Below are 26,170 nucleotides of genomic sequence, written 5' to 3'. Positions count from 1 at the left end.
AACCTGGGTGGGTTTTGCTTTGCTCTCTTCTTGCGTGCCCCCGGATCCGTCTGTCCCCTGCCTGGTGTTAGTGGAAGCGTGAAGGCTCTGCAGCAGGAGGATGGGACACAATGTCGGCTATTGTGCTGCTCACCCCAGCAAAGGATGGGGTGGGACCCCAGAGCTCAGGGCCATGGATAGGGGCCTGCTGAGAAAGAGCTCAGCAGACTGAATCATAGAATCAACCAGGTTGGAAAAGACCTTTAAGATCAAGTCCAACCATCACCGCAGCACTGCCAAGTCCACCGCTAAACTATGTCACTAAGGGCCTCATCTACACGGTTTTTGAATGCTTCCAGGAATGGTGATTCCACCACTTCCCTGGGCAGCCTGTTCCAATGCCTGGCAACCATCTCAGTGAAGAAAATTTTCCTACTATCCAATCTAAACCTCCCCTGGTGCAGCTGGAGGACATTTCCTCTTGTGCTATTGCTTGTTAAATGGGAGAAGAGACCATGTGCTGTGATGTGGTTTCTGCTGTGGCTTCTCAAGGTACGTTGGGAGGGGTGAAGCCAGCAAATCCCTATGCAAAGTACTCACAAGGTTTGAAGAGCAGTTTGCCAACTCCTGGTTCACACAATAGAATTCAACCCAAAAGGTGCAAAAGAGAGGGAGGGACTGTGCAAAGCTTAACCACAAAAAACAGCTTTGCACAGGTCAAAGCCTATGAAAACAACCTCACCACAGTGTTAGTTTCATATGGCTGGCACTGCGCTTTGTCCAAGAAAAAGTATTTCCAGGTTGTGTTGCAACAAGTCCACATCACTTCATCCCCAGTGGATCTCCCTGGGATCTGCCCCATGGCTATTTTAATATGTGCTGTTTATAATGATTCATTGCAGTTGATAGAGCTGGGAGACTTGCCTTTTATTCTGCAATTAGATGTAAAGGCTGTGAGCTGGCAAAGGCTATGCACTGTAAGCATGTGAGCAGCTCTGCTGAAGTCATCTGGGACTGCTCACGTGCTTAACATTAAGCCTGTGTGAGTGTGCAGGATCAAGGCTGGAGATGGTATCTTCTTTAAGGATGTTTGCTTACCTGCTCTGTATTTCTAGATTCGTGACTGTGCCCTCACACCCGTTTCTCTGGGAAGAGCTGCTGGGGGTAGAGTCAGCCGGACATAGCTCATATGTAGTGTGATGAAGCCCATAAACAGAACTTGTTTGTAGGAGCTCGATTCAGGAAGACTTTATGGCACCAGGTATGTTGCAAACTGTTCTGCTGTGCAAGGCTGTGTGTATTGAGGCATTAATGCAGAATTGTTGGGCATTGGGCCCACAACAGCTGTGATGATGAGTGAGAGCAAAGAGGGAGGAAGGAGCAGAAGAAGAAAGCATATTTTAGGCTCCTCGATTCCTGACGAGGCAACCAAACCTGGGCACTGGTTCCAAATGTCTCTTATCAAGAGAAAGTAAGTAGGAAACAACGTGATCTGTGGAGAAAACAAACGTATTTGTTTTTTCATTTGCCAATCCCACAAACAATAGCTGTTTATATATAGCTGTTAAATAATCCTCAGGTCTGCACCCTAGATCAATGCAGGGAGTGGTTCCCATCACTCCATGGTGCCAGACACACTGAATGGTTTTAATGAAACAGGTCCTTGAACTTCTTCAGGGCACAGACGCTATCTTAGTAGGTTATCGTGCACTTGCTTCTGTTCCTGCTCCCACTCTCCTCCTCTTCCAACACTAGGCCTGGCAGGGAGGAGCAAAGGCAAGAGGAAATAGAAGTTGTTTTAATAGAAAAGGCTTCAAAACCTCCAGCTGTTTGTTATTTCCTTGCCACTAACTTTTCCAATTCACTTTTAGAGACAGGCAAACTAAAGGGAAGGTCGGGCCTTGTGCAGCCAGTGTAACACCTATGATACGCATGGAGAAAATTAATTTGATTGAGGATTTTGCTTCATGAAGTCATTACAGTGCAAAGTATAAAAAGGCTTTGTTTTGCCTGGAGCCAGCAAAGTCCTGGTTTGCATCAGGACGTCATGTTTGGGATTACAAATGCTCATACAAGTAGCATTTCATGGTATCTCATGTTGCTTCTCTCCACCTTTACTGATAGATTCTGTGGAGGTAGAGAGGAATGAGAAAATAAACTCTTCTTCAGCCCCAGATGTGTTAAAATGGAAGCTTTAACCTGCAGAGCATGAGAAGGGAGATACAAATATTGGGAGAGTGCTGAGTTCATGCAGTACGGCTGCTTCAAATTCCAAGATATACCGAATGCCTAAAACCCTCCTTCACTAATATCACTCAGCAAAGCCCAGGTAAGGCTGGATTAACTTTAAAACCCCTACATAATAGAGATGGTTTCCAAAGGATCTTCAGGACAGCCTCATCTTTCTTTTTAAGGCATCTTTCTAGATTCCAATCCTTTTGAAATCACATGTGAATCCTTTGATAGACTGAGTAGAACTTGCCTTGGGATTAACCAGCAGACCTCCCCACTAATTTTGTGTCATTTGCAATGTCTTTCCAAGCTGAAGGCAGCAGTTCAGCTCTCACCATTTCTCCTGCTTGTTTTACATGGCAGCTGATCAGGACTGGCTTCAATGAACTCAGCAAAAACCTGCGTAAAAGCCAAGCTTTCAAGCAGCAGTAATTACCATTAGATAACTGTTTAGACAGGTAAATAAGCAAATAGGTGCCTTTGTTACTAAACAGCTTCTTCCAACAGGTATCTAAGGAGCTTATTCTCCATGTATTTCTCCATGTTTGTATTCTCTGTGTCTGTGTGGTGGGTTGACCCTGTCTGGATGCCAGCTGTCCACCAAAGCTGCTCTATCACTCCCCTTTCTCAGCAGGATGGGGGAGAGAAAATATAATGAAATGCTTGTGGATGAGATAAGGACAGGGAGATCACTCAGCAATTATCATCATGGGTAAGACAGACTTGACTCAGTGGAATTAGTTTAATTTATTGCCAGTCAAATCTAAGTAGGACAATGAGAAATAAACCCAAATCTTAAAATATCTTCCTTCCACCTCTCTCTTCTTCCTGGGCTTAACTTCACTCCTGATTTCTCTAACTTCTCCCAGCCAGTGGTGCAGGGGGACAGAGAATGGGGGTTGTGGTCAGCTCATCATGTTGTATGTGCTGCTCCTTCCTCCTCAGAGAAGGACCCCTCACACTCTTCCCCTGCTCTAGCATGGAGTCCCTCCCATGGGAGAAAGGACACATTCTCACTCCTCTTTCTGTCTGCAGTTGCTCTTGTGCTGCAGCTTTTCCCCTTTCTTGAATTCATTATCCCAGAGGTGCTATCACCATCGTTGATGGGCTCAGCCTTGGCCAGCAGTGGGTCTGTCTTGCCACGCAAACCCAATACAGTGTGGAATAAAGAAGCCAGCCCAGTAAGAGGGGACCAGGCTGAGGGAGCTCTCTAGATCCTGTTTCTTTTTGAGGTCTGGGATGGATCTTGGGATTTTGCAGCCAGAAAACATTTGGAGAAGCAAAGCAAACCAAAACCTGCTGGCAAAGCATAAGTCTTGCTCCCTTCAAATGGCCAGCCCATGCCAATTAAACAGCCCACTACTGCTACCAGGGAGCCTGTAAAATGCCAATCATGTCAGAGTTCAAACCAACCCATCCTCCCAGTGACCAGTATCATGGTGAAGCTGATCGACAGTAATGAAATTTATGATTTTTAAGTTTGCTTAGAAACATGAACACAAACCCTGGAGAAAATGAAGTTACAGGAACAGAAAGTTTACAAAATCTGGCACAGAAAAGTAAGAAAAGTCCCAGATGAAAGTCACCAGGGAGCAATGCACTGTCAGCTGCGTGTTCTGCCTTAGCTGGGTGTTTTGGTGGGAGATCTTCTGATCCGGTTTGCTGTTTAATGACTGCTGTAGCTGAGCACAGTGGGAGCTGAGCTCAGAATGTCCTTCATGTAAAGCGCTCCCACTTTAGGTGACTCACACGGGGAATACAAAATGATGAAGACCCTTCTTTTAATTCATTGCCACCTGCCTTCTTTCCTCACTGATAATCCAGGGTCAGGATCCTCTCTGAATTACTGGGAGAGGAAATGCTGCCTGCGAAACACTCAGACATTGCTGTCATGAGCGCCATGGAAAAACCAGATGGAAATGAATAATTTTGTGCCCAAAGCACAGTTTGAATAACAGGCAGTAAAAAGCCCCGTCGCTGCACATTAAACAAGAGGGGAATAAATCATGAGGGAGCTGCTCTCTCAGGAGCTGCAATCACTGCCAATGAGGAGTGAGGGGAGTGCCTGCAGGAAAAGGACGTGGATAACTCAATTACAGTTCATCAGGCTGTGTAAAACCAGGCAAATTCTGATCGGTTCTAGCTGCTGAGTGCCGGAGTGTGCAGCCTCAGTAGCCTTTTAGAGTATATGGTTTCACCCACATATTTATGTTTGAGTGTGTATGTGTGCTTCAGGGTTTATGTAAAATAAGCAGAAGTAGCTTTGGCTCTGTGCCATGTTAACTGCTCTACACAGCTACAGGACTTCTGGTCAGCTTGAAGCACAGGCTGAGGTCTAGATGCAAAATATCATTGGAATATCAATTGATCAACTTGTGTCATAGCTCTCAATGGCTATGCCACTGCTGACCGGGCAAAACCGTTGTCCTGTGGGTGCATATGTGCTCCGTTGCTAAATCTGTCTTCATCCATGGGGCAGGATGCCAAAGTTGTCTGGAAACATCATGCTCCCAGGTGATCCGGAGATGTCTTCACTGATCCTCCGGATACAACTCCCTGGTATGGAGCCAGGAGGTAAGATGCATGTATACAGGAGTGGAGTGTATTTGAAGGGTGAGTTACCAACATTATTCCCTTCATTCTGGTTAAATGAGGTGGGGAAGTCAGAGAATTCCTGCAGAGACCCTTGACCCCCACAGCAGATAGGGAGACAGCTACATCATAGCACGGACATCTCCTCAGCGCAGATCCATGGTTGTGGATTTAAGAGCACATATGTCTGACCCAGCAGAGGAAAGGCAATCTCTGTGCTGGCTGGCAGAGCAGAACTGGTGTGCTCACAGCTAGAAACCTGTGAGACAGGGCTCTGCAGAGCAGCACAGCACCAGGGAATTCACAGCTATCGCAGGCGGTGCAGCAGGTTAAGGATACATATTGCAGACATCTCTGCAAACACTACTGCAACAGTAGAACGTAACAGGGTGACTCAGTAGTGATGTGATCTTTCATTAACAGATGCTTTTGCTCTTGTGGCTGTTTCTGACACGTTTATCAACTGTTACAAACTTAGGTAAACCTCATTTTTTCAGTGCTTCTATTTGAATGGTGGCATGGCCCTCCTGGAGCATGGGAATGAATATAAAACGTCTCTCACTTGTTCTGATCAGGGCTCTGCTGTTGCTTTTAGGACATCTCCCGCTGAGCTATCCATTCAGCAGTCTGGGGGAGCGAGTGCTTCCACCTCTGTGGATCTGATACAAGCACGAGTGACAACACACTCATCTCCTGAGGCCAGTGGTGTTGTTCCCATTTGCGGTAGGAATGAGTTTGCCCAACAAGGGACCAGTGTCCAAAACCTCTTTGACAGGGGAACATTTTGTTACTCTTCTTGTGACGTTCCTAGGGGGGAACATTGCAGACAGCTCTGTGTATTGGTTAAAGTTTATTGTTTCAGCTCATTCATATGTCGCTGACTCACAACTCATTCACTTCGTGCAGCCTTTTAAAAGTCTTACACATCCCCAAACTCTGCATGTGGAACTCTTGCCTTAGATATAGCTCATACTGCACCAATGTTAACTCGAAGAAGCAATAATGCCTAAAGTAATATCCCCAGGAATGTCTTGTAAAAAGTCTTCCTCATAAGAGGTAAGAGACATGTTCATTCCATGTGAGAAAACCCACTGGATGGACTCTTTAACCACTGCTTGTCCTGGAACTTCTTATTCATCATTCTCTTCACCCACATATTTTGTCCTCTCATTACAAGAGCACTTTCCCCTTTAGCTGAGCATTTCTGTGGGCAAAATACAGACAGAAATGGATTCATTCTATTGATATCTTGTTACCTCTGTAACGATTTCCTCCCTGCTCCCTGCTATTTGAACTGTCAAGTTATTGCCTGTAATGTTGTGATGCCTTCTGGTAAAACCAGAAATGGCAAATTACTATAAGTCCAAAAAGGTTTGGTTGCCAGACCATGCCACTGGGCCTAATGGATCACTGGCCATTTCTTTTCCAGAGATAATAGGCAGAAATGTCTCCTGTCTCAGGCTTGAACTTGTGCATCCAATCAGCCTCCTTGGAGTGTTGTTGAGGACATCTAAGGATAGCTTAGATCCAAATTCCTCTTTATTGGGACCAGGACTACACTGGGATTTGGTGAACAGATTCTTCAAGCTTTGAGGCTTTTGTGGGTAATACCAACTGTGTGGAGACAGTGTTCTCACAGGAGAATGGATATTTGGTACATGAGCTCTGAATAACTCTGAAAGATACAGCAAGGCCATGAGAGGCCCGAGGAAGCTTAAGCAAGCAAGATAAGAAGAAACGGTAATTCACTGACTTATGAGAACTGTGGACTGTTGGCAAGCGTTCGAGGTCAAGTTCTCACACCTGTGCTTAACCAATTATATGTTAGTCACTAAGGGTCTTCAAGACAAGTATCCAATCATGATATGCCAAATTGCTGTAGGTGTATGTAAGCAATAGTATATAAGGAGTTAATGCTTTGCAATAAATGGCTTTTTGTCTGATCATATTGATCTCTGAGTCCATTCCGTGGCACAGCTGGACAGTTGAAAATGGACAGCTTAGAAACGAACACTTCTGCTGTTGTAATGCATCCCTTTATTTTCTGATAATGCTTATTCGCTTCTGCCATTGCATATGAAGATATCCCCACAAATTACTTATAACTGAAGCACCTTCCCGTGTGAAGAGGAGATCCCATCTTGCAGCTGGAAGGGTGGATGAGTCCTTTAGCATTGACAGTTCAATAGAAACTGACTCAGTGGCTTGTCTGGTAAAGACTGGGGGGGGACAAAAATCCTCCTTTGTGTTATGGCAGTGCTCAGGAGCCAAGCACCACTGAATAGGCTTTCACCTGGGCAGAGGACCTCCGGGACTACCCTGCAAGTTGTGGGAAGTGGGGTTTGATTCATCAGTGGTACTTTCCCTTCTGAATCAGCACTAACTCTTGTGCTGCTGTGATATCAGGGGCTGTCTGCCTTTGGAAGCGCTGAGTATTTTTAAGCATTCCCCAGCAAAGTGCTGACTGTTGCTGGGGATGACAGATTCTGCGAAGCATTTTGTAAGATAACTGCTGGCATCTTGCCACTTGTTATATGGAAAATATGTTGTATTATCTTCCATGTGTGTGTGGGTGTAAGGGTGCTCCCAGTGTCCTGGCCCCCAGCCTGCAAAGACTTACACATATTTCATTCAACGTGAAGTGAAGCAATGCATAATGAACTTGTTCAGGCACAGAGCCTAGATCTGTCACTTCAGACATGTTCCATATCCTTTAGGGCTTCTTGAAAGACAGCATCTTTCTCGGTGTTCTGAGTACACTGCTATGAAAACGGTGCTGGAGATTGGCTGTGTAGGACACAGGTATATTGGTTATCACTGTAGGAAGTTGCAGCTCGAGGGCTTGGTCCTGCACTGATACACTGAAGCCCTTTAGTCACACTGGGGTGGTCAAACTGGTCCCAGACTCACGTATGCACATAGATGTGGAGGAGCTGCTGTCTGCTCCAACCCAGACATTTCATAGGGTCCCAGATTGGGTTGGAAAGGACCTTGAAGCTCCTCCAGCTCCAACCCCTGCCACAGGCAGGGACCTCTTCCACTGGAGCAGCTGCTCCAAGCCCCTGTGTCCAACCTGGCCTTGAGCACTGCCAGGGATGGGGCAGCCACAGCTTCTCTGCGCACCCTGTGCCATGACCCTCACAGTGTGCTTTAACTTAATTAGTGCCTTTAATATAATGTCTTCCTAATATATATTGTAAATCTCCCCTCTGTCAGCTTTTTGTAATGTGATGCGAAGTTCCTTCCTTCTCGATCAGCCCTGAAAGCCCTGTGTGACGATCGGGGTGTCATGGGCTGAGGTGAGGCCATCAGGCACCGGCCATGGGTGCTGACAAACCCTTCCCGTCACCCCCTTCCCCGCAGGGCAGAGCTGAGGCCCCCTCCATACCGACATCCCCTTGTGCTGTGCCGGTTCCCCCTTCGGGACCAGCCGTGGAGGCCGTTCGGAGCCCGCCGGGGTGGCCCCAGGCCCGGCCGCAGCCCGCGGGCGCCCCCCGCTCCCGTTACCTCAGCGGAGCCTCGGCGGGGCGGCGCCGCCCGGTACCTGAGGGCCGCGCGACGGGGCGGGGCGGGGCGAGGGGCGGTGGCCAATGAGGAGGCGGGGAGGGGGCGTGGCCTCCGCGCGCGCCGCTCTTAAGGCGGAGGAGCGGGGCTGTCAGCGGCAGAGCTCGGTGCGGGTTCGACGGCGCGGCCATGGCCGCCCTTAACGGCGCTGTGGAGAACGGGCAGCCCGACAGGAAAGCGCCGCCGCTGCCGAGGCCCCTGCGCGGCCTGGAGGTGAAGTACACCAAGGTGAGAGGGGAGGCGGTGCAGGTGCTTGGGGAGGTCAGGCTGGGGGTGAGGTTTCATCCTCTTAGCATAAAGTTTTCTCCATCCCTGTTGTTTTTCTTAATTCCTTTTTCCCCCCTGCTGACCTGGACTTGAGGTTTATTGGGGGTTTAAATGTGGTTTTAATGGCTGCAGTGAGCAGGTGACTGTGGTATATCCAGGGGAGCTGCTGTTGCCCCAAGCCCTAAACCCCAAGAAACCAATTTTAGGGGAAGAAACCCCAAAGCACTCAAGTTGTGGTGCTGCCCTAGCTGCCCACAGGCATCTCTCCCTGGTGGGGTGGCACCCATGGCACCAGACCTGCGGTGTGAGGGCTGTGGTATCGAGCTGGCCCTCCTGGCTGCCATCTTCCCAAGCACAGCGCTCACAGACCAACCTGATCGGTGCTCAGCGGAATCGGATTTGGATGTGAGAAGGGGTTTATCCATGAGGCAGCTGCGTGTCTGGGTTGTGTCCTACTGTCCTTAACCGGGTGGGATGGGGCTGTGCTGGGTGCTGGGGTGGGTTTGGGTCCTGGGGAATGCTGGAGCATAGAGGAGAGCCAATGTCCTATAGGGCTGGGCTTGTGAAAAGGCCCCATTATGGCACTGGAGCTGCCCTGAAGTGGTGTTAATACATACCTTGGTGCTCACTGTGCCAACAGAGCTCCTCCATGGCTTCCCCATGGGATAAGTCAGGCAGCACAAACCCACACCTCTCCATCTCCATTGAGCTCCCTTTCAGTCATTCCTGACCTTCCAGATTTAACCGAAGGCTCCTCAGCGTGATCACTTTGTCCTCCAGAGGTGAGGCTGGTGCTGGTGTGGAGCTGAGCACCGCTGCAGGAATCCCAGCTCCCCAAAGGCAGCTCTGCGATAGCCGGGTCGCCTTTTTGTTCCACAGCAGCCTGACCCACTGCCTTGTGCAGGGGGGAATCCATCCCGGCTGGTTATGCTGCTAGGGAGCCTTGACTGCCATCATTTGAACGATGTGCCTGGATTGAAAGAGCTGGAGGGGCTGAATGAGCGCATTAATTGCTGTTATATTTCTATATTAACTATTAAAAATAAAAGGCAGGACGTGAAGTCCATTCTCTTGCGGTGAGAAGGGGTAAACAGTGATAGCTTATGGAGCGAGGTAGGTGTTGGTTTGAATTGTGCAGTCTGAAGTGCTGAACAGATCAGCAATTAGTGGTAATCACCAGACTAGGTTAATTTTTAACATCCCAAATTCATCGAGTTTTTCTCTGTAAGATAAATTTGTCATTTTGCAGCAAATTGGATCTGCAGCTGCTGATTGCGGAATGGCGTAATGCTGCTCAAGCAGCTCTTTCCTGCATCCAAAATGGACACGGCCATTAGAGTTGTTCTAAAACATCCAAATGTTCTGTTTTTTGTTATTTTTATTGTTGTGAACACTCTTAAATACTCCTTAGGGATCTGATCCTGCAGCCGTGCATGTTTTAAGACATGTGAGTTTTTTATTCTCTGGAGTTTTACCGGAGACTCGGTGCACAAACAGTATCAAGGTAGTCTCTTAAAAGTGGAAACCAATGTTAATTAAAAGTGTGAATTTGACACTTGATCTGATGCTCCCAGTGCATCTGAGAAAATAATGAGCAGCAGTCAGTGTTCATAAAACTGCGAGGGGTTTTCTAAATGCCCTGAGCTTCACCAGATGTGCACAGCTGACGGCACGCTCGCCTCTGCTTAGCACAGGGGTTTATTCGTGGTTCTACCAGTTACGGGGCTGGGGGAGAGCAAAACTTTTCAACAAAGGTCTTACTTGTAGAGCAGCTTAATGCTTGTCACGGATGTGTGATGGAAGTGATCTGTCCACAGTTCCCTGTCTCAAATCACGGGTATGAAGCATGAACGGCTGATACGCTGCTCTGCACTAACTCCTGGCACTAGAGACTCGGGTTATGTGGTGTGATTCCCAGAATGATGCCAACGTATATGTTACTTTTAAAACAGCCTGATCCTGTCAGTCTTGTGTTTTACTACTTTTCATAGGATCACTGTTTTCCCATCCCTACCTTCTCATATAGAATTAATGTTGAATGTGGAGGAAAAATGGAATCCTTCCCCAATCCTTAGTTTGTGAGCATATGCCTGATGCTGTAACTTTACAATTACTGCTCTAATTCATAGTATTACTTTCTTCATTAGTGAAACGAAAGACAACTGAGATTACAATATGTAAATATTGTGATGCAGGACTTGGATACAGAGGTAGTTTGGGAGCATCAGTGTCAAGCCAGTTAATATTTCTAGTGTTTTATCTCTCCTTGTGACTTCACTTGGCAGCATTCTTTGGCAAAACTTGCTTTTTCTCAGTGTGTCTGAAACAGGTGGCTCCAAAAGTGCAGCTTCTCCACAACTGAATCTCAGATGCTTTTTGTAGAAATAGTAATGAGAAACTCCTTTCAGGAAAAAAAAGCTGCCCAAGGAAAGAAAACTATGACCCAAAGCAGTGGGAATTCCGAATGTGAGGGATGCAACATTAATCTCCTGGTAGTGTATAGAGACTCATAAACAAGATTGTGAATGTGGATGACTTCCAAGTAGAAGTACTTGCTTACAGCCGCTAACGGGCTACTAATAAAGATTACTTCATCTAATCTTATTTAAAGTATATTTAAAATATAACACTGCCAATTTAGATCACAGCATGGATAAGATGCATATTGAATCAATTAATTGTCTATAGGTATTCATGTTCTGTTTACAGTGAGTAACAACACTCAAGTATTTAATGCATTTTCAGTTACGCAACACTGGGACTGTTTGTTCTTGCTCTAGAAATACAATATTTTGAAACACTTAAATCTTGTCACAGATGACTCCAAAGTGATGTGGGAGGCTGCATTTAGCCTGTGACAAGGCATGGTGGGGTAGAACTGAGCCAGTACTTACCCTCCTCTGGACAGTGCTGGGAGGGGGCAGGTTGTGGAAGTAGCCCAGGGCAGGACACACACAACCAAGTGATGTTGTATACTGACATTTCCCTTGTAGCATGTAACAAGAGGCTCCTTTTGCCTGGACCATACGAGTTTCTTTTGGTGTCTGTTTGCTGTTCCCATGGAGATGCATTTCAAAAACTGTGTTTCTCGTTGCCAAATTATGGTGTTATTTTGTGTGGGCCCTATCCTCTGTCCTCCTCTTGCTCAGAACTAACTGGGTGCATGCAGGCTTTTTAGTCTCTTCTCTACCTCAGGTTCTAGTTTGGATAAATGCTGCCTATATCACAGTCTCCCTGGGAGAGAGACTGAACATCCTTGACTCTGCCATCAATGAAAACTGAAGAGCCTTAGGACCTTTGAGGAGTACTTGTGTTTTATTTGCATTGTCTGCATGACTCTTTCCTTTTCTCTTCCCCATCCCTCTTCCTTTGCTCTCTTTTCAGATATTTATTAACAACGAATGGCATGAGTCTACAAGTGGAAAAAAATTCCCCACCTACAACCCTTCAACACTGGAGAAAATTTGTGACATAGAGGAAGGAGACAAGGTAAGGAGTTTTCCTGTTGCAAAGGCAAAAGGCAGTTTCCATGGGACTTCCTTTTGTAGGGAAGCACACAGAGGAAAAGGTGGCTTTTAATGACAATGTACATCTGGCCAGACTGTAAGCTGGAGGTCTGGTACACTAGATGTGCTGCTCAAGAATTACACTGGGTGGGCTCAGTCCTGTCTGACTTGGCAGTCACTTTGCCTGGTAGGAACTGCCTGCAGAGCACTGTCAGAGGGATGAGGTTCAGCATTGTTCTTGTTTTATATCCTGGAAGGAAGCAGCCAGTCTGAGGAAAGCCAGTCTGAGGAAATAGCAGTGATGGTGTATGTACATCCCTGACAGAAGTTGGGCTTTGAGTTGGGAGTGGTTATACACAAGCTGCATGGCATTCTGTTGGAGACACTGGATGAAACTTGGCCTTTTTTAAACACAATCAACAAATAATCTGAGCACTTGGGGGAATGTAAGCTCAGTCATGCAAACACTACCCACTTCCTGCTAGAGACGTAGAGCTGCTTTTCCAGCTGGCGTCATGGGTTCTGGCCTCCTGTACAAATGTGGCAACTCTCAGTTAAAAGCAAACCAGTATCTCTCAAGAGTTTTAGTAGTCCCTGGTGTGCTGTAGATTAGCCTGGGACATAACTGCTTGGGTTTGGTAATAGTCTGAGGTGAGGAATGATCAGATGTGACACTTTTTGTCCAAAACAGCTCATCATGTATGGGCCAACTGGCCTGATCTATGGGAAAGAACTGGCGTTTTGCAGTCATGGGAAGATGAATCACAGCTTCTCTGCTGTACCAGGGCTTGGGCTGCTCATTGCTATTGGGCAGTAAGTGACAAGCAATGTGGGCATTTCTGCCTGTGCTGAGGTATCTTTTTCTTGGTACCTAAGCTTGTTCAACACTTGTGAGGCCCAGTGCCTGATTTCCAGCCAGGCAGCTGCCTTGGGGATCCCTTCTTGCTAGGAGTGATACTAGTTGTGCAGGAGCAATGTGTTTAATGGTGTTACACTCTGTATAGAGCCTGACCCTTCTGAAGATGGGAGTAAACTTGCTTGGCAGTACAAGACTCCAGCCTGTATGCAAATAGTCTGTAAGGTAGCTGTTCTTTTGGATGGCACTAAAACAGCCTCTGAGACCTATTGCCATGGAGGGTCTGTGCATCCATGGGACAATTGCATATTGAGGCAGAACCAAACATTACGTGTAGTTGTTTTATACTATCTGGGTAGGACACAACTGTGTTTAATTGCAGTGGCATGTAAACAGTGGGGCTGAAGCAAATTCTGATGCAACTGTGTTTTGTTAGGCAGGAACCATGATGTATTTATTGTTCCCTGAGTTAAGTGTCTCCTCAAGCAGTTACAGAGCATTACATGAGTATTTAGACCTGCCTCTTCATGACTTGGTTAAAGAAAATTGTTATGCAGAACTAAAAGGCCAGTTTTGCTGCTTGCCTCCTTGAGACTTGTTCAAGCCTGAATCCAAGGATAACTTTCAGCTTCTAGCTTGCAGGGGTGTAAACCTTTCCTGGGGGCTCATCAGTGGAGCCCTCTGCCCATGGATACTCAGCATAGGTGGCTGACTTGGTTCATAGAATAATTGCAGGTGACAATGTAAGTTAGCTGCACCTTGAGTGCTGAAAGTCTCTTCTATCTCTTTACATCACTCTTAGAACCACAGAATAGTTAGGGTTGGAAAGGACCTTATGATCATCTAGTTCTCCAGTCTGTTGGAGTCACTACAGGAAGTGGTGAGTTGTTTGGTGCTTTCCAGTGTCTTGTCACCATGTGCCACCATACTTGGTTGTGCTGGTCAGTTCCATAGGGTGGTTCCTGGTACTGGCTTTGGCTCTAGTTTCAGAGCAGGACTCCACTTCCTCCCCCTGACCAGAAACCTGCCCTCCCTGGCTGTACAGAGTGTGTTTTGCTTAGGCTGCATGTGAGGGGTGAGAATTTGGCAGCTGATATCTCAGCAATGACAATTTAGTCTGGTGCTGAATCTTGGCCAATGCTTTATGAGGCTAGGAGCAAAGTTTTTGTTTGTTCTTTAGTTATAGAATTGAAGACAGAATTGCTCTTGATGGGATATTTGGGTTATAAAATCTTGTGTGATTAAAGAAGTATTGAAATTAAAACGATGAATTCTTCCACTGGATGTTTGGAGGCTTTTTGCCTCCCAAATAACAGGTTTGTGTCCAAGTGTTTGCTAGGTTGATAAAGAGAATGAATCACTTTCTTCATTAGACTTCTGCCTCTAGCAAATAGTGCAGCCCTGGAACTGCCACCCTGTCTTGGTGTTGCCATGTGAAGGCAGAAATACTTGTGCCATTGTGCACTGTCAATAACACTTTAAGACAGGTTGAGGTATGAGGCTGCATCAGCATTATTCTCTAGAGCAGGCTTGCGATAACACCCAATGTTTTTGAACACTTTAGGCTGTTAAGATGCTGTTTGTAGCCGATTTGAACTTGGGCTCAAAAGTTGGAGCAATACAATGTGTAGACTGTTTGCAGGTCAGAGAACCTCTTCTAACTGAGAAACTGTGGCATGCTCATGCCCTGTGTTGGGAAAGTGCCTTTCCAAAGATGTGCACTTCGAAGGCTTTTCAAAGAAGTTAGTAATTGAGCTGACGAAAGATGATCTTTACTGGATGTGCTCATCCCTGGCATTCTTCTTGCTGGATAAATGGAAGCAGTGTTGTGCACACTGAGCATGAAGCAGAGCAAGGCTTTTCTGTAGGTGTTTTTCCTACTCGCAGAATGAGGTGGTGGTCTCTCCTGAGCTACTAGGGTAGGAGAGAGGAAAAAGGGGCAGGATAGAAATGGAGCGGCGATGAGCAGGACTTGATGTAGAGGAGGAAGGTGGAAGAGGTAGCTTAGGACAAAGAACAGTGTGAATTTGCTCAGGGGGAAATGCTATGTGGTTGTGTAACTGGGGGTGCAAGGTGGGTATGAAGGTTTGCAGGCATTTTCCAAGGCTGCAGTGCTTGACTTTGTAATCTTAATGTTCTCTTAGTGGGGCTTTTTATGTAATGCTCAGTAAATCCGTGTAGATCAGAACTGAGCACCAGGATGCACACAGTGTGTCCCTGGCACCTTGACAGTTATGAGTCTTTGTCACGCCTTGTGCCTACCTATTGCAACATGCCTGCAATGAACATGCCATTTGGACTCCCCTAATGCCTAGTCATAACAGGGTGGATTAAGAATGGTATTTCAGCCTTCCTGAAGAATTTCCTTGTTTTTGCTGGTCTCTCAGGCCTATTGAGGCTGTGCAGACTCACAAGATCTCAGTTGGTGGTGCTACTCCAGCGGGTGATTTGAGAAAGCCTATTTGTGTATGTGATGATGACTGCAGTCTCTAGGCCACTGTGTGTACCCAGCATGTGTGAGAAGAGACAAGAATGAAGACAACTAGTATTTGCAGGAGCTACAGCAGGGCTCAGGTGCTTCCATAGTTATAAGATGGGAAAAATCTCCCCACACAGCCATCTCCTCCATGTTCTGTCAGTGCCAGGGTGGTGGGAAGACCTGCAGTACCAAGGGCATGTTGTGTTGTGGCCTGTGCCAGTGCAGACCCAGTGCTTTCCACATCAGTGCTCCCAGTCTGGTCACAGAAGCTAATTAATTGCTGCTAAGGGAAGACTAATTTAAACCTGACACACTTCTTGTGTTTCATTGTCTGCTTTGTCACATAAAATACTGCCGTCTTTCAGCTGGAGCCTTCATTCCAGCAGGCAGAGTGGGCAGCACATAAGTGTGCAGTGGCTGGTGGTGCCTTCTGGCTTTTGTGATGTGCCAGTTGGAATTCAGATCAACTCAACTGAAGTGAACCACTCTGAAGGTTCATTCTGCCTGTGGGTGATGTGGCCCAGGCAGAACAGACCTGCCTGTACAGTGGCTGTTTGCTTGCCAGCACCCTTGGCTTGACCAGAGCCATTCTTAACCCCCCCTGTATGAGCACAAGTTTCCTACAATGGTTTCCCCATCAGTGCCCTTCCAAAGGGTGGATTTCTTTTCCCAGTAGTAGAAGTTAGACTATTCTAAAGCTGTGTAATCTTGCAAAGAAAAGGAGCCAAATCTAGTGTAAGGTGACATTTCCATGGGTGACAACTTGCTGTTCTGTCCATGAACTTTTACTCTAAGAAGGCAACTTGTCTCCCCATAACACTTTTTTCTTGGTTGAGCCCCACACACTTCCCCATGAGGGGAGAATGGGCAGACTCTGCTGGATCAGTGCAGAGGCTTACTTCATAATTGTATCCAAATGAGACTTGAGATAAGACATAAATGACAGCAACTGGAGAAGTGCTATGAGGAATGATAAAAGCCTGAAACTCTCCCTCCTTTCCCACCCCCTTGAGCCACATATTATGGTGAGGTGCAAATTCTGCATCAGCAAAGTGGGCTGAGGGCTTTGCCAGACATTACATAGAGCAGGACTCTGTCCAAAGCCAGGGTGAGGTATGCTTTATGTATGCTTGGGGCTGTGGATGCTGATGGCAGTGTTCCCATTGATTTCACTGGGTCAGGACATTGCCCTTGGCTTCACTTTTAATCAGTGTATGGGGGGAGAAAGGAGGAGTCCAGGGCATGCTGTGGCCAAATGCATGAAAGCTTCTCTGGGGATGGCAGGGGAAGGGAGAGTGGCAGTAAGTCTATGTAGGTGAAATGCCTTTGTCAGGGCATTGAACCCTTCCCCTCTGCCAGAAATGTTCTAAAGTGTGATCTAGGACCTAAGGGAACTTTAGTGTGCTGTTACTGGCATTAGTTCCAGTGGGATGGAATGGTGGGACATGGTTTAGTGGTGGATTTGGCAGTGCTGGGTTAATGGTTGGACTTGATGATCTTAAAGGTCTTTTCCAACTTAAATGATTCTATGATCTTGCTTCTCCATCCTCCCCTAGTGTCACTTACATCCTGTATCAGCAGGAATATGAATTTGGATTATTTTATAAACAAACCAGTTGCATAGAATTCCCTTTGAAAGTACTTTGACTTCAAGGTTTTTTATGAGCCCAGGCCAAGGCCAAAATACATTGCAGGCTTGGGTTCAAATCCAGGAGTAAAATAGAAGTGGCTTTGTAAGACAACTTGGTTTTAGCCACCAGAGCATCATCTAGGAAGCGTGCTGGTAAGGTTTCTCTGCCATTGTCCAGCTCATTCCTTGTAATGTAAGGTTTTCTTGTGTATGTGGCTGCTCTAGCCTGATGTGGATAATGCAGTGGAAGCAGCAAAGGCAGCATTCCAGAGGGGTTCTCCGTGGAGACAGATGGATGCCCTGAGCAGAGGACGACTCCTCCACAAGCTGGCTGATCTTCTCGAGCGGGACAGAGTCATCCTGGCAGTAAGTACTGTGAGCAGTGATCAGCCAGCAACAGCTGGCTGGTAACTCAGCTCCATCCTCTGGTACTGCTGCTTCCTTATCTATCTAATACCTTCCCTTCATGTAGGACAGCAGAGTCCATGCAGGAGACATGGCTTACCTTCCTCTTTCTGCAGGATGATTTTAGGGCTCTTGGAAGAAGGCTGATAGTTTTCCTATAGAGTTGACTTCTCTAAAGCTTTAGTTAGTTATGGAAGTGAGGACAGATATTAATTTTTCAAAGCAATAAACATATTCTTTTTCAGTTTAAGGCATCAATGATCATAGCTGTCTCCCAGCTCTTATCTTAAAAACAAACCAACCCAAACAGAACAACCAATAAATAAACCCAAACCAAACAAAAAACCCCAAACCACCACAAATGACCTGGTCCTTCTTTATTACAGAAGTACAAGGCCAGTTTGATTCCTGTGCAAATTGCTTCCCCTAAAATGGGGGGCTGGAAAGAGACTCCTTCTCTTGCTGGATGTCATCCAAAGTTTAAAATGTGTGTAAGTGGGAACTGTTTCTTTCCCTACTAAATACTGGCTCAGGAAAATAGCATTATAGCCCTGAAGCTGTTTTAATTTGGACCGGTGCTGAAGAACTATGGCTAATGATTCCTCATCCTGCTCTGAAGGAATCCTTCTGGTGCAGAACAAAGGGAGCAACACTGGAGCTAAAATGTGCTGTAGTTGGTATAAACCTTTAGACGATATGGGCCTCATAAATCTTTACACATTCCACCCACAGATCCTAACATCTTTCAGCTTGGAGCTATTGTCTGTCCAAGCCTAAGATCATGGACCTCAGCACTGACTAGTTCAACACTGCACTTTGGCTCTGCTTATCTTCAGGGGAATGGCGTTTGTGCCATTCAGTGCTGGTAGATGTGTATGTGCCTGAGCCAATGTCCCACTGAGGTCAGTAGGACTTAATATACATGGGATGTTCTTAGGAGTCTGTACTTGCGTGACTGTTCTGAGCTGTGTCTCTCCCCAACACAATGCCTCTTAACCACATGAAAGCTTTCAGTTTCAGCAGGACAAAACCAAAGCATCCAGGTCTGAAGGCAGTTCTGGACAGCAAATAAAAGGGAAGGGAAAAAAAAAAGTGTGTGAATATACCCTGTTAATTTTCTGCTCCCTTTTTTGATGTGACTCCAGAGGACCCTCCTCTTTCCATAACCAGGATACTCATTTCAAGCTCTCTGGTGTCCTTCTGATCTGGGAGGGCTTGTTTGGCATTGTTGTTTTTACTGCAGAAAACCAGCCCTAGCTGCTTTGGCTGCATGCTAAGTAATGACTTATAAAAATCAGTCAGTTTAGCAGACAGCCAGAGTGGATAACAATCCTGGTCATTCCAAGGGGAATGTCTGTTTTGACCCTAATTCCTGTGGAAGATGACAGGGTATGACTTAATATGTAAACAAAGATGTTTCAATCTACCAAGGGATAGTACTTCCTTTATGGATGTGCTGGCCATTTGTACCAATATCCCGATTTAATGACCTGAGTAGAGAACAAAGCATTCAGTGAGCTAATGTCCAGAACAGTGAGAAGGACATGGGCCCAGACTGGACTTCATTTAGAGCTGCCCAGCATCAGTGCTGCTTTAGTGAAGTGACTCCTGCCTTGCCTTAGTCTCAGCCCAGATCTGAGCCCAAAGGTTACTTTAGCAGACCTTTAAAAATGTGGGGTTTATCATCCTGTGGACAAAAGAATATTTTCAGAGGTTGGTTTTTGGGCTATCAAGTAGAAAAAAATAGATTTGCAAGTAAAAGAAAAGTGGATCTGACTGATTTCAGTGACACCATCTGGAATCCAGATCATCTGCATTGGAGGGTCAGTTACAGTGAAGTCATGACACATCATTTCTGACCAGTGCCCCAGATCACAGCCCTGGATCCCATTGACAGCCACTTTCTGGGGGTTTCTGGAGGATGTGCTCTCGTTGCAATCACTTGGTGCATGCAGTAGGGTTATTTGATCTAGTCTCCTTCTACCTCACTTGTACCAACAAGTTCATTCCTTAAATCTAAGCAGAAGGAAAGAAGCCCCATGTCTGCAGCACAAGGCAAAATCAAATTGAGAAGGAGTTCCTCTAAAACTGCTTTTTACTTTAAGAAAACCCACTTTAACATTGATGCAATTTGGTTTTTTTCAGACCCTGGAAACAATGGACACAGGCAAACCCTTTCTGCAGGCTTATTTCATTGACCTGGAAGGGTGTATAAAAACACTCCGATATTATGCTGGATGGGCTGATAAAATCCAGGGCAGAACTATCCCAGTGGGTAAGTTCCTTCAGACCCAGCTTCAGAGCTGGGATGGGATCGGGCTCAAGGGGTAGGAGGGAAGCGCATGGAAAGGTCTGCTTGTGAAAAATAGCCTGCATTTCCTTTCTATCTCAGGATGCATTTTAAGGAGATGTCTTTCAAGATTTAAGCTAATGGCAGGACAATGGAATGCCTGGATATCTCTGGAAAACAATGGATGGGCTCTTTTGTTGCCTTTTTAACAGAGAAACCTTTTTGGTTTAAAGAAAAAAGCCACAGGTTATGGGGGACTTTACCCATTGGGTGTCACTAAAATGAATTAAGATGCTGGAGAGTGTAAGGATGGAGGTTTCTGGCAAGAAATGTATAAAGGCAACAGAGCTTGTGCTGTTCTAGATGGCACATGGATGTGGCAGAGGATTGAATCCACCAGTGTCTCCCACCTCACTGATGCTCCTGCATCTTTGACAGTGCTCACTTACAGATGTTTAGAGATAGTATGTTGTGCTTTATCTTAAATGTTATCAAAGAGAAGGTCTGAGATGTTGCCTTCTCTCAGGAGCCAAATCCTGAGCTCTTGGAGGGATCCTCTGCAGTTTTCTGACACTTCAGACTTCTCTCAGAATGTTTCCTAGGCTGCAGAGCTGGAGCAGTCCCACTGCACTGCTGCGGCAGGGACAGAGAGAGCACTGTGTCTCAGCTGTATGAGTTCAAATACAGTTTTGGGGAGAACAAGTTAAGACAATGAATGCCCATGTATTTTCAGAATCAGCCTGTTTTGCTCCTGCATGTGGGTGATCACTGAGGCTGGACGAAGGACAGGCACTGCAGACAAGAATTAGTCACCAGAGGAAGGGCTCTGAAGGGCTGGACTAGTTTCAGTCTGTGCAGGCAGCAAAGGGAGCAATGCCAGTCATATAAACTGAGATCTGTCACCCTCATTCAGAGTGATGGGAAGCTTTGCTTGCCTGGACATTGCTCATTTGTCCTGATTTGAGATCACTTCCAAAAACTGTAATTAGAAATGTTCATGTTTTCTGTCAGATCTTCCCAATGAAAGCAGGTTTTCAGCAAGAGTGAATTTATAAGGAAAAAGTCCTCCCTGTTTTCCCTTTGAAAGAAGAATAGCAGTATTTGAAGATGAATGGTATTACGCTAGTCCAGAGTTCCATCTCTTTGTGATTTCTTACTGGAAATGCAATTCCTGTTACACTGAGTATGATTCCTATACAAAATGGGTTTAAAAGCTCTCCCTCTCAGGGAGGCAAGTGCTTTGCTTCTTCTACTGGGGAACAATCTCAATTAAATTTGTGCTGGCTCTTCAGTGTGGGAGTTATCCTCCCCTTAGCCTCAACACAGGGAGTCTGCAGAAAGAATTGAACCTCTGGTTTTAAAGGCTCCACTGTGACCATGAGCAGCATTTGGCTTTTCAGCTGACACAAGACCTGTTCTCAGAGATCTTCATCCACCTGGGGTGTCCCAGAGACATGAGTTATGATAAACGGATATAGGGTTCTTTGTCTAATATGGTTTTAGTTCTGTCCCCAGCCTGTTAGTGTGTAGTTGTGTTATAGTCTTCCTGTAGCAGCAAGGATTTTGACTGGTCTTTCATTCTTTTGTCTTGCAGATGACAATTTTGTCTGTTTTACCAGGCATGAACCAATGGGTGTCTGTGGAGCTATAACTCCAGTAAGTAGCAGTGATGGTGCCCTGTATCTCTCTTAGACCTGGAAGTATTACACGTGCATTCCCCATCTTATACTGCAGCCATTTGCTTCCCAGTTAAATACAGCTGTTCTGCAGGAAACTCCCATCTCAGTTGCCTGATGTAGTTTCTTGGTTTACCCTCATGCCAATTGCTCTTGGCAACACAAAGTCCTCTGCAGTGGAAGGGTGGGTCTCCTGATCAGATGCTCTGCTCCTCTCTAAGGCTGACACCAGTCACTAGAGGCCAGTCAGAGCTCTCTGACTCTTGCACTGCTGGGATGTCAGTATGTGTGACAGCTTTATGCTGCCTAGTGCTGATGCATAGTTTTAAATCATATCTATTCTTAATAATGCTTGACTGTTCTCTGAGCTTTCTGTGATTAAATCTCACTGGATAGTTTTCCTTGAGGTCTTATTCTCTGCTGAGAGGACAGTGTGGCTAGTTCTTGGAATACCTCTGGTTTTAGTGTGCATTGCTGTTTCAACAGACATCCAGGCAGATTTACAACTACACAGGAGATAGAGTTTGTTCCTGCCTGGTTGTAAAATGCTTTGAATGTGGTATCCCACAGGTCATGAGGCAAATGGTGATGTGCCAAGATTCTCTGTTTGGATACTTGGATCAGTAAGCGTCCATGGAACATTTTTACCTTTGGGATAAGGTTATAGAGAAACTGAAAGAAATGTATGTGGGGTGTTGGATTTGCTGGACCTTGGGAATACCAGGTCTGGACCAGTTCCCAAAGATATCTGGGGAAATTTTGCTTTTTCCTCCAGCAGATCTGAGTTTATATCCTGGTAACAAGATGGTGCAGTCTATTTAGCAACATGAGGATGAGGCAGAGTGGGAGATAGTTGGTACTAGCTGTCAGTTGCTTGGTTTGATGATCTCTGCACAGCTTTTCTGCTGACCATGCAATGTGACTGATTGTGACCAACTAGAATTTGAGACTTCAGATCAAACCATCAGGTTCCTTGCATAGATCACAAATAAAAAGGTATCTGCCTGACACACTCAGCCACCTTTGGTACTCAGCAATGCTTTGGAAACTATCTCTTTAAAAGCTGACATGTAGGACGCTTTGGAAGGTCACTTTAGGGGGACATAGTAGGACTTCTAGTATTTCAGGTTGCCCCTCCATCAACCATAAATACAATAGAAAGTACAGAACCAAATTTGACTCAAGTTCAACAGCGTGTTTGTAAAAAGGATGATTGGGGTCAACAAAACCACATCTGTCTTCAGTTTACTTAGAACAAATCCCCTTCAATTCTTTCTGCAGTTTGATCTCCAACGCCAGCAGTCTGTGGGTTTGTATATTCCTACTTGATTTAAAGAGATTCTGTCACTACTCAGCATATGTCTCCCTCCACCAATTACCAGTCCTCCCTTTTTTCCTGTGGCTTGACTCTATTGAAACCAATATTCTTAGCAAGGGAAGTTCTTTTTATCCCTAGGTGATGTCACGAGGCAGCAGTGGAGTCCTTCACTGTTACTTTCACCAGCCATGCTGCAACAGAAAGCTCCTAATGGAGTTATGTCATGCTCTGGAAGTATAGAGAAGAAGTTTAGATGTGGATGGCTCAAGCTGCAAAGTCAGGCCTTCAAGAAGGCTTAGGAGAAAAAGACAAATGGGCTGTGGCCATTGGAGATCACTGAAATAGCAGGTCTGGGAAAGAGGGAGAGGTGATTTGAAGAATTAGACTAAATTCTGCTTTGTCTCAGGGCTGCTGGGTTAGAACAGAGCTCATCTCTGAAAAGCTACACTGCTAATTTATTTGTAAGTGTGAATTTGTAGATTCCCAACATATTTGGCTTCTTTGTTGATAGCTGAAAGCCCTTGGCTTGAGTCTAGAGAAGTCCCCTTACTGTTGGCCTGCTTCCATCATCCCTAAAGCAGCATTAATTATTTTTAATGAAGAAATAATTTCTGCTGCCAAATGACCTTTCTGAGATTTAGTGTGAGCTCAATTTTCCACTTCTTGCTTAGGCTCCAAGGTCTACAAATACATACGACCATGAAAGAGATTAACACAGAGGAAACTCATGTGGACTGGTTCCTAATTCTTAATAGGAAAACTAATTGGAAAGGAGCAATTTACGGTTTGAAGGGAGTATAAGACCTCCCCTGGATTTCCACAACTGAACAACCCACTGCAGTTTCCTTGTTATAAACCTGAAACTGAGTGATATTGTCTAACTCTGAACTACTCAGCCAGTACCTAACACAGAAAAATGTTTTTTTTTTCAATGAGCAGTTGCACCCTGTAATTCCCCACATAAGGACACTGTGCAGAAGTGATGCATCAGGACACTGTTTCCAACACAATTCCCATGAACAGCCAAAATCCTATGTAAAGTATGCTCAAACTCCTGTGAAGAATGAGCTCACATCACACTGAGCTTTGTCCAACCTACAGGATTAGCTTGAGGGCTGCCAACAGTATTTGGGATCTCAAGGGGAAATCAAGGAAGTTATACCTCGTAGTCCAAGCAAACAGATTTGTAAGCAGCCACTTCTCTTTGTGGCTGTTCTCCCAGTTGATTCCTTCTCTCCCTGTGCTGTTTGAAGGTGGGGGAAATGCTGTGTGGATGTGGGTAGGTGACTGTGCCAGGCTGAGCTCACGGGCTCTGTGTTCTTGCAGTGGAACTTCCCGTTGCTGATGCTGGTTTGGAAGATGGCACCGGCGCTGTGCTGTGGAAACACTTTGGTTATTAAGCCAGCTGAACAAACTCCTCTCACTTCGTTGTACATTGGCTCGCTGATCAAGGAGGTAAGGAAATCTGAACATCCTGTCTAGATGCTGTGCTTTTAAGGTTGTAAGCAAAGCTGTATTTTGACTTGAAACTTTAGGGTTTTAGGTTTTAAAGATGTTCAAGTCAACCTGTGTCTTCAGTCTTTTCTTACAAAGGCTTTTGTGACTGCCACTGGCTGGAAGGTAGCAAAGATCACAAAACCTGCAGGTTTTTCTCCTTTCTCAGGAAAATTGCAGAGAGAAAAACTGGTGCTTTTATTCCGCTGCCTTGTCTTCCCCTCTCCCAAACGACGGAAAGAATACAGCTCAGTTTTCTTAGACAATGGGACATAAAGAGTATGTTTTGACAGCACGGTTGTGTTTATACCATTTTTAAGTGGGATAATTCAACCAAGACAGAATGCCATGGGAAACAGTTCTTCATCATTTCTGTAGTTCATAGAACAAGTTAGCTATGTCTGGCCTGTAAAGCCAACTCCATACTGACATAAAGGGAAGACCATAGGTTGGGATTCCAAAATGTTGGTTTAGGGTTTCTCAGGTAGGATCTCGGGTGCCCTCAGACCTATTAACCATCCTGAGGTGGTGGGAGGTGCAGGGTACTTCCAGCACTGGTCAGTACTTCAGCTTCCTACAACTACATATAGAACTAATAGTGAGGAAAACTAAAAGGGTTGTAGATAAACTTTTGCCTCTTGGTTGGAAAAGTCTGTTAGGCTCAGTCAGATGATACCAATGGCTTTGGCTGCTCTTAGCTTAACCTGGGACAATACAGGATATGTTAATAACTGACACTTGGGGCTCTTCAGGAAAGGCAGTGCAAAAATACTACCAGTTAAGTATCTCCTACAGTTAAATGACTTAAGAAGCTTACACAAGATGAAGGAGCATAGAATGCAGTTGTCATGACTTCTAGTCAGCCCTGCCACTCCACTGCTTCTTCCACTGACATACAGCCCCCCAAACACAAGCATTCCCCCAGAAAACCCAATTCAAATCTGATGAAATCAGGTTTTTTGAGCTGAAATTCTAAGCTGCCTGTTCCTCACACTTGTCCTTCGAGGCAGAAGAGTAATTAGAGCAGAATTGGTTTATTTGAAAATACTCCTCTCTCCGCCCCAAATTAGCTCAATTCTTTGTAGCTTTTCAGAAGAATAAGTTCATTCTTATATATATTTTCCCCCTCATTAAAAGGATGCAGAAGATGTTGACACAAAAGCAGAAGCTGGGTCTTAGGTTCAATGAAATCATTTTGGGCCAACCAAAACATTTTGCCTTTCTTTTTTGCTGAAAAAACAGGAAAAACCTTTTGGTCCAGGGTGCCCTGAACCAGTTTTTTTACTTCCTTGTGGCTTTGCTGCCGACTCCAAACAGCATTACTTGCACAGTTTGACATGCAGTGCTTTCTTGAAAACTCATTAGCCAAGATGCAAACTCTGTTCAACTCACTTCTATCACTGTCACATCCATAGTAGAAACCTGCTTGCCCTGCCAATTTATGAGAAGAAAAAGTGTGGAAAAAAGGAAGCAAACATGAGCAATTGCTTCCATTTTTCATGTGTTGGGAAGGAGCAATTGCTTTTATTGAGTTTTGACATTAAAAAGCCGCAGTAAATGAAGTGAATGTTTAATACCCTGCAATTCCATTGTTAGAAATTGCAGGGAAAACAACCTTGCACAATCAGGAGTCGGGGAGGGCTGACCTAGACACGCATAATCTTTGAAACTCTTATGTCAGGAAGTAAAACCAGACCAGTAAGTCCCACACTTCTCCTCACATTAGAATTTCACCTAGAGTTTTGCCATTTGTCTCTTTTGGCAAAATTACTGGTTGCCTAATCTAGGTTGTAAATGTGGTGGAAACTGGCATACGTCTGTTACCATCTGCTTTTGTGTTCCTGTTTTATTAGCCCCATCATCTAGTGAGGTTTTACTGACT

General features: G+C 45.4%; 1 protein-coding gene across 1 annotated transcript in view; it reads left to right on the top strand.

Annotated features, from left to right (window-relative positions):
* The first annotated feature begins 8,480 nt into the window (after positions 1 to 8,480).
* ALDH1A3 (aldehyde dehydrogenase 1 family member A3) overlaps positions 8,481 to 26,170 on the top strand; it is a 33,022-nt gene continuing 15,332 nt past the window's right edge. The window contains exons 1-6 of the mRNA XM_034066456.1: positions 8,481 to 8,595; positions 12,019 to 12,123; positions 17,331 to 17,471; positions 19,656 to 19,785; positions 21,395 to 21,456; positions 24,121 to 24,249. Of these exons, the coding sequence (XP_033922347.1) occupies positions 8,497 to 8,595; positions 12,019 to 12,123; positions 17,331 to 17,471; positions 19,656 to 19,785; positions 21,395 to 21,456; positions 24,121 to 24,249 (666 nt within the window). The 5' untranslated portion in view covers positions 8,481 to 8,496. The remainder of the gene's footprint in view (positions 8,596 to 12,018; positions 12,124 to 17,330; positions 17,472 to 19,655; positions 19,786 to 21,394; positions 21,457 to 24,120; positions 24,250 to 26,170) is intronic.

Source organism: Melopsittacus undulatus, chromosome 9 (genome assembly GCF_012275295.1).
Source record: "Melopsittacus undulatus isolate bMelUnd1 chromosome 9, bMelUnd1.mat.Z, whole genome shotgun sequence".
Taxonomy (NCBI): domain Eukaryota; kingdom Metazoa; phylum Chordata; class Aves; order Psittaciformes; family Psittaculidae; genus Melopsittacus; species Melopsittacus undulatus.
The sequence above is the reverse complement of the archived record's forward strand: the minus strand, read 5'-3'. Positions and strand labels throughout refer to the sequence as shown.